The sequence below is a fragment of the Fundulus heteroclitus genome, unplaced genomic scaffold, assembly GCF_011125445.2.
Source record: "Fundulus heteroclitus isolate FHET01 unplaced genomic scaffold, MU-UCD_Fhet_4.1 scaffold_565, whole genome shotgun sequence".
NCBI lineage: Eukaryota > Metazoa > Chordata > Actinopteri > Cyprinodontiformes > Fundulidae > Fundulus > Fundulus heteroclitus.
In genome coordinates, this window is record NW_023396995.1 from 65,698 (window position 1) to 74,703 (window position 9,006).

The window sequence follows — 9,006 nt, forward strand, 5'->3', positions numbered from 1 at the left end:
ATGACCAGGGTGGGATCTCCACTGGTTGGAGCGGCATCCCAGGCCACTGGCTTGCCACCGTTTGTCATTGATGTATGTTTACCAAAGTTCTTTCTAGCCGTTCAATTTCAGAATTCAGAAGGCAAGATGCAATTTTACATAAAAATAAATTCAAGCTTCCTGTTTTGTAACAAGACTTTTATGTTTTTTAGAACTGGATTGGAAACTATAGAAGAAAAAAAACCATCTTCTTCTCAACCTAAAAACAAGAAGTTATACACCAAGGACCTGTCTGGTTACAACCTGTTCTGCAGGGATCAGTTAAAGAACAAGGGTGAGAGAGGATTTACTGTAGCTGTTATGTTGACAAGCATTGTTGTGTGTATAGCTAGCCTGATCATTGCAATTCTCACTTACAGCACAGCCTTTGCTTTCTCCCCTTGACTCGGATTATCTCCCGCAGAAGTTGATAAGACTGCCAATTTTCTGTGCTGTTTTAGAATTGCAGTCCGCCTGTAGTTGTAGCAAAGTAAAGGAAGCCATTCAGTCTTTGTTGTCCTTCCAAATATGGAATTAACATGGACAGCTGCCTCGATGAGCTCAGGTCTTTTGTCTTTGTAGTGACAGATTTTATGTATTTATTTATTTTATTTATTTTTTTGCAGCGAATGCAATTTCAAGTAGAATTTTTGGCATTGAACTGGCACATGACATACGTCACAGACAAACATTAGCGATTGGGTAAAATTTAACACCTCTACAGAGGTGTTAAATGAGTGTCTCAATAGCCATAGCCCAGACCCTCTGGATGCTTCAATGTGTAGTACAATGGGTCATTTTTTACCAGGCTATTCATAAACTTAATTTTTGGAAAAAGTATCTTGCCTTAGTTATTTTGTAGTTGTTTTTATAAGCCATCCTTACGAAACAAATCTGACTTGTATTGTCTAGTTTATCTTGTCAAATTACCTTTGTGAGATCTTGAGTACTTGATGAAACTTTTCCTATTTGCCATGTAATGTTAGAGAGTTTCCTTAACATTATCAAAATCTACACCCATTGAGTCGGGGTGAGCCATACGAGATCTGTACAATGTCAATGGATTGCTTGCTGTTTTTCTTTGTTTTGTTTTTCCTGCTAGGAAGCCTGAAAGATATTACGCAGAAATGGTCCACTTTGGCAGAAGAGCAGAAGAGGCAATATGCGGAGGAGGCAGCAGCTCTAAAAGTTCAGCGCACTTCAGATGACATGAGCCCAGATATGCGATGCCTGAAATTGAAGAAGCACCTAAAGCAGATGAAAATAGAGGTTTTCCATATATGCTAAGACCTTAAGAATGTTTTCAAGCCATTTAACTGTATATTGGAAATAGTGTTAGAAGTTAACCCTGTAATCATTGGGTTTCCAGTTTGAATGCCTACTACGTCTGTCTTAGTTGACATGCTTTGGCTGCTAGTGGTGCCAGTGCATGACAGCCTCACTTCTGTCAGACTGCCTGAAACCAGCTGTGGCTATAACCCTATTGGGTGGTGAGCTAATGCCCACCACCATCAGTGTGTAAATTACTTAATGTAGTGTAAAGTCCTTTCAGTTCCTCTAGACTGAGTGAAGCACTATACATTGCTCCACATGCCATTTATTATTTATCTGTGATAAGATACTTGCGCATGACATATTTAGTCTGTGCTTGCAGTTTACCCCACTTAACTGTTTCACATCATAAAAAAGTGTTTAATCATATAAGGTAATGGTAATAAAAAGAAAATACATTTTCATATAAAGATTTAATTTGATAACCAAAAAAAAAGGTGACACAATAATTTTCACTGTTAAAAATGGAATTAGTATTGCTAAGTTTTTGTATTATTTTGCTTATAAATTTATAAGGGCCACATAATTTTTAGGGAAACCATAGTGTTCTAATTGAAAATAAAAATTAAAAGACTACCTTGGATGTATTATGTCATCTACCTTTTGTTAACATGTGTTATAGAAATATTGAATGTTTATATTACATGCCATATTTCTATGTTTTATTTTTTACTGTTTTGTGTTTTATTTCTTACTGACTTAAAATAATGAAAATTTTCTAGCTCAATAACTTTATTCCTATCCTTTGTAAAGTTATGTATATCTGCTGTTTTGAATGACTCTTCTTTTGATCTTTGTTGAAGGTTGCCAGTCTTGAGAAGCTTGGTGTAGAGACTGGTGTAATGATGTATGACCATCAAAAGCCTTTCTTAGAAGTCCTAGAAGTGAGCAGCAAAGGTGCTTCTTCGTTCTTCGACAGTACCGACGTACTGGACAACTTTGCACTGCATTTCAAAGGTTTTCACAAACTGACAGGGATACCTCAAACTTAAATAACAGCTTAGTGGACTTAATATTTACATGATATTTTCGCTCTTGTTTGCACTGTGTTTTAAGGAAAATCATCATCTACTTCTGCTGCAAAAGAACCGGTTGATCAAATGGTTAAGAAAGTGCAGGGGCTCTTCAACAGGAAATACAGTAAGAATACATTATCATACTCTAGTAATTTTCTAGTCATGGTCAATGTAATGGATTCATAATTTAACTTCATTGCAGTAATAAAGTTGGTATCTGCGTATATGTCGACATAATGGTCTGCAACACCTTGTCAATTAACCACGGGCCACATGTATGATTGTGCGTACTCACCAAAAAAGTTATATGCCATATTTGATGCACAAGTTGATATGTATAAAAATGAGCTTTGTGTGACAGTTTTTGTAAGCTTCACACTAATTTCAATATGTATTAATGGGTGGCAACAGAACGGATCAGCAGCTGCATTATCTTTTCCAGTAATTGGGATTTATAAAGGCAAGGTGCACAGGTCTTTGCATGTGCACGGCTGTATAAATTAGAATGTTTTGGTGCGTTGCACTTTTCTAAATAGTCAATTTGGAGCTCTGTATTACTAATCCACTTTTTTATCTTCAGCTTGACTGCAAATATGTACAACTTTTAAAAAATTTTTTTTTTTTTTTTTTTAGATGAAGCGGGAGGCAGAGGAAGGCTCCCGTACATCTCCATTCAAAATGAAAGCATAATTATCAACGCTTTTGGTCTACCTGATGGCATCACTCTCAAAAAACCATGCCACTATGGACGTAAACAGTTAGAAGTCATTTTAAATAATGCGGCGAACATTTCCTTTAAAATTAGTAAGTGTTTGAGCATAAATGTTGATAGATTATATTTAAATGGAAGTGATCCGGTAAAAACGTACTTTGTAATCATGCAATGGGGTGGTCTGTTGTTGAGAGGTTATTTTCATAATTTTATGTTCTTATATTTAGTCATTCCTTTGCACTGCTAGACTTTAATTTGAAGTATTTAAAGAGCAGAATCCAAAAGTAGCATATGTTTTGGGAAAAGCATTTGGTAAAGGATCCAAGGATCAGAGTCAAAGTCTGGAAGGCCGCATGAGTTCTGTAGTCTGTCTTTATACACTCGCTCAAACTGCTGCGCCCCATGAATTGTGCTATTCACTTAAGTTTATTGTTTAGCACTACTGTCATAATCACCTTAACATTTTGTCATACTCATCTAGTATAATGTAGTCAAACTTCTAAATAACTATACTTGCGTACTATAATGGCGTGTCTGCAATAGCTTCTGACAGACACACTTTTTGTCCTTTTAGAAATAAACGGACAAAAAAGTCTTTCTTTATTTGTAGTTGCTCCATTGTTTTGTACAAGACAATGTTTATTGTTTTTAACGTTGCATCTCCTCGGCTAGTATGGTCACATGAGTTGAAGGATAACAGACAAACGTTTACGAATACTTTCTATGGCAGGTAAAGTGGAAAACAACAAAAACCATTTCTGTCTCAAATGTTTGCTGAAAGAACACGGATGATGGAAAGTAATACTTTAGCAGAAAGATCATCCATCCTCGTTTTTTTTGTTTTTTTCTTTTTGCTTTCAAACTTCTGAGCTGACGAAGGCATTATTGTGTTCCTCTGACAACAAAGAACATGTATTATAATTAATGTATTGACAGTGCAATAATTATTTTTATACAAACAAAATGCATGCAGCATTCACACTACTAATTTCAATTTTCTCTTCAGATGAAAAGACTGTTGAAGAATCAGTTGTAACATCTGACACTGGAGTGGTGATAACTGCAAATGGTATGTCTTCAGATTGAACTTTATAAACACAGTGTTTTTTTTCTCATAGTGAAGGTGGTTTGTATTCCTTATTACATTCTACTGGTGTTAAGTAGAAGATTATACCTATGACTTTCAAATTACACTTATTGGAAGGAACTGCATTCAGTATCCCTTTCCATGTAATAGGTTTTTTTTTTGGACTTGTTTTAATCATACAATTCCATTTGAAATTGTATATATGGTTTTTATATCAGATTTATATTAGAAATAAATCTCTTTCCCTGTGACAATTCTATTCAGTGTATCACAACATATACCTGCTTAGTTATTTGCAATTATGGTCTGTGATGGATTAGTTACTGTAAAAACTTTGCAGATGCCAACTTACAACGAGAAACGAAACAAATATACCCTGGAGTATGGGAATTGTCCTTTCGTTCATTAAAATTAATAAAGTACAATGTTGTGTTGATTAATATTAGCCTTAAGAAAACCCTTTAATCATTTACACTTCAAAATGTGTACTTGAGAAATACTGTTTAAGCCATGTCCTGGATACTTGTACTTCAAGTTTTGATATTGCATTTTATTGTACTCATATTGAAGATATGTTGGAAAAAAATTTTCAATAATTATATTTTATTCTTTGTATCAGACCCCGGGAGGACAATTAGGACACAATGTGGAAGACATTTTGAATGGAATGTGTGCCAAATGGTAAGTTCGTTGCATGTCTATCCTGAATGTCCTCCATTACAATGTTGTTATGTATGTTATGTGGATATATTACAAAGTGCACTCCACCCTCGGTAACAAATATGTCTGGTCTTCCTTAGGAAAATATGTATTCCGGATGATTTATAGGTTTTCAGATACAAAAAGTGTGGGGAGTCCAGGCTTTGTCTTTAGGTCACTCTGACGTACAACCAGATATGTTTAAGAAATTATAAATATATCCAAACTTAGATAAATCACATACGCTTTGGGGTACGTGTATTGGGTGATCTTATTAGTGAGGATGTAACACTTTCAAAATGTCTATATGGCTATTATGTATAGTCGGATTATAGCTGTACTGTCAATGTCTGCAAGATTCATCTCGGCATTGATATTGTGGTTGTACAAAATTTATGTGTAATATAGTGCATGTGATGCGTTTCTCATGCTAAGGACTGTTTGAACAAATGTAGTTGTGACAATTAGCAAGTTGGCAAGTCTCACAACAGCTGATGTTCCCTCTGAACAATAGTCACATTCACAAATGCGGAATACAGAAATATTGTGAGCTTTTAAAAGTAATAGTTGCCGCTGGTCTCACAGCTGACATATTTCCGAATACTTTGCAACACTATGTTTGGTTATGTTTTATTGCTTATTCAAACCACTTGAGGTGGAGACCATCAGTCACACAACAAAACACAGAAAACTCTCATTCCCTATGTACATGAACCACATTTCCAGCTTTAATTACAACAATGCAAACATTAAAGAAATTATTAAATTAGATGTACCACAAAATACAGTAGTACAGAACTAAAGCATAGATGCTTATCTTGCATCACTTGTTTAACTTTAAGGAAGTAGAAGACATCTCAAATTACGGAACTAATGAATGAGCAGGCAATATTTGTTTTCAACATAAAAAAAAATTGCAGAAATAATTACATACAAATCACATTAACCAATAGCTTAAACTAGGGGTTCCCAAAATTGTTCCTCAATTGGCCAGCACCTTGCATTTCTTAGTTCTGTTCCTGGTTTAATGCAAGGCCTATGAATAGGTTGACATGATGAAAAGTTTGTAACTTCCACCGGTGAGAGAACTAAAACATGCAGGATGCCCATCCTCAGGGCCCTAATTTTGACGACAAGGAATAAAATAAAAAAGTATTAATAACAAAACTGTTTCAATATGTTTAAATATGCTGTTTACACAGAACTGATAGTAACGCTTTGAGTTCAACATATTCCCGTATAAAGTATAATATGTTAAACATTACTTGAAAGGTGTGACCTACCTGAGATCACATTGCAACTAAACTGTTAATTCTTCTTTAGATGAGCGGAGCGTAACAGAGCCTATGGGTTTGACGGAAGTGCTGTACAAGAGAACCGACTACACATGGTATGCATTTAAATAAATTAAGGCATTATGCTTCTTTTATGTTTTTAAACTACATTTGTCAATAAATGACTTATTTTTCTTTATTTAGATACTACGATGTTTGCAACATCTGCCACTGTCTGTTCAGTGGATGATAAAAAAAAAATGCCAAGAAGAAGTGGCGTGAGTGGCGACGTTGCAACACATGTGAGCAGTGGTCACACCGGGCATGTGGATTCAAGAAAAACTTGTGTCGTCATTGTCAGACCCCCCTAGAAGTTGAGCCTTGTTAGGCTTTCAATGTTAGCATTTCCTGTAGTTTGTCTTAAACAATTGATAAATGTGCAATGTTTCAATAAAAGCTTTTGTATTGAAAAGATATTCTTGTCAACTGTGAGTGCTTTAAATAGTAACAAACATTTGGGTATCAAACGAACACATCAGTGAGCATGTTAGCTGAACTCATTACTATTGCAATTCAAAATTTTCACATGGTAGCACAGAGCAATGAGTAAGATCTTTCCTTTTAAATAAACAAATTGACCAGGTAGAAGACGCAAACGTTCAGGTAAAGGCACTTTCTCCCTTCGCGAAGTCGTTAGGACAGGCATGTTGATAGGACACAGCTGGAGAAGATCCCAGTGTGGGATGCAGTAGTTCCACAACATCACATGTTACTATTGGTTATCAATGGGTGACACGCCACGCGACCAGTTACAAACTTTTTGCCGCTTAATGAAAACTATTAATATGATTTGACATTAGGATTTCATTCTGTCTGATAATTTCAATTTATGACTGGAAAATCTGATTTAATTACTTTAACAGAATTTGCTACCCACTCAGACTGGTGAGGTTAATCATGACATCGCCCCGTGTGTCAATGATGGGGCGCATTCCATTTCAAACATTGAACGTTTGCCGCAACAATAAGGCTCCGTTTGTCAATGATGGGGCGCATTCCATTTCAAACATTGAACGTGTGCCGCAACAATAAGGCTCCGTTTGTCAATGATGGGGCGCATTCCATTTCAAACATTGGACGTTTGCCGCAACAATAAGGCTCCGTTTGTCAATGATGGGGCGCAATCCATTTCAAACATTGAACGTGTGCCGCAACAATAAGGCTCCGTTTGTCAATGATGGGGCGCATTCCATTTCAAACATTGAACGTGTGCCGCAACAATAAGGCTCCGTTACAATGATGGGGCGCATTCCATTTCAAACATTGGACGTTTGCCGCAACAATAAGGCTCCGTTTGTCAATGATGGGGCGCATTCCATTTCAAACATTGAACGTGTGCCGCAACAATAAGGCTCCGTTACAATGATGGGGCGCATTCCATTTCAAACATTGGACGTTTGCCGCAACAATAAGGCTCCGTTTGTCAATGGTGGGGCGCATTCCATTTCAAACATTGAACGTTTAATTGCGAGGCTGTTATAAAGTAATGTATATGGTCATTGAGAGTGTAATTGTAGTGTGTAGTGTATTAAACTATGATCAGGGCTTCACTTTTTTCCTCATATTTAGTTTAGCTGCACTATTACAGATAGTATGTGTTAACAAGGAGAAGCTGTATAGGAGTGATGCAAAAGAACCCTTTTCAGCAATGCCTCAAACAGAGCCGCTTGAGGTCTGCAAAAGCACATTTGGACGAGCCAGCTTCATTTTGGAATAAGGTCCTGTGGACTGAAGAAACAAAGATTGAGTTGTTTGGTCATAAAAAAGGCATTATGCATGGCGTGGAGAAAAAAAACAGCATTCCAAGAAAAACACTTGCTACCCACTGTAAAATTTGGTGGAGGTTCCATCATGCTTTGGGGCTGTGTGGCCAATGCTGGTACTGGGAATCTTGTTAAAGTTGAGGGTCACATGGATTAAACTCAATATCATTGAGATGACTCTTGTCATTTCAGCTTTTAACTTTTTGTTCTCTCTCTTTTTCTTCATAGTAGGTACATCTGGTCTGACGTTCTGTTGACTGTGAAATCATCCAGGGAGGACAGATCACTGACTATTACCATCTAATGTAGAACAGATCACTGGATCAATGTGTGCTTCTGTGCTTTTTGTCTCTCTTGTTGTGTCTCTGCTCTGTCTTCTGTAACCCCAGTCGGTCGAGGCAGATGACCGTTCATACTGAGCCCGGTTCTGCTAGAGGTTTTTCCTTCCCGCTAACGGGTGTTTTTTCTTTCCACTGTCGCTTCATGCTTGCTCAGTATGAGGGATTGCAGCAAAGCGATGTACAATGCAGACGACTCTCCCTGTGGCTCTACGCTTCTCCAGGAGTGAATGCTGCTTGTCGGGACTTTGGTCAAAAATGTTCCTATTTAAGAAAACCAGTTGATTGCATCAATCTGTATAATCTGACCCAATCTGTATAATATGATTGAACTTAACTTTGTAAAGTGCCTTGAGATGACATGTTTCATGAATTGGCGCTATATAAATAAAATTGAATTGAAAAAATTGAATTGAATATCAACAGATTCTTGAGAATAATGTTCAAGAAGCTGATACGAAGTTGAAGTTATGCTGGGGATGGATATTTCAGCAAGACAATGATCCAAAACACCGCTCCAAATCTACTCAGGCATTCATGCAGAGGAACAATTGCAATGTTCTGGATGGCCATCCCAGTCCAGACCTGAATATCATTGAACATCTGGGATGATTTGAAGCGGGCTGTCCATGCTTGGCAACCATCACACTTAACTCAACTGGAATTGTTTTGTAAAGAGGAATGGTCAAAAATACCTTCATACAGGA

General features: G+C 36.9%; 1 protein-coding gene across 1 annotated transcript; it reads left to right on the plus strand.

The window, feature by feature from the left end:
• LOC118561133 lies at window positions 1–4,986 on the plus strand. The gene is made up of 9 exons (XM_036133057.1): window positions 1–59; window positions 192–313; window positions 1,121–1,287; window positions 2,154–2,307; window positions 2,407–2,490; window positions 3,000–3,170; window positions 4,085–4,147; window positions 4,785–4,846; window positions 4,966–4,986. The coding sequence occupies exons 1-9, from the start codon at window positions 1–3 to the stop codon at window positions 4,984–4,986; spliced, it is 903 nt and encodes a 300-aa protein (XP_035988950.1).
• The last annotated feature ends 4,020 nt before the right edge of the window (window positions 4,987–9,006 follow it).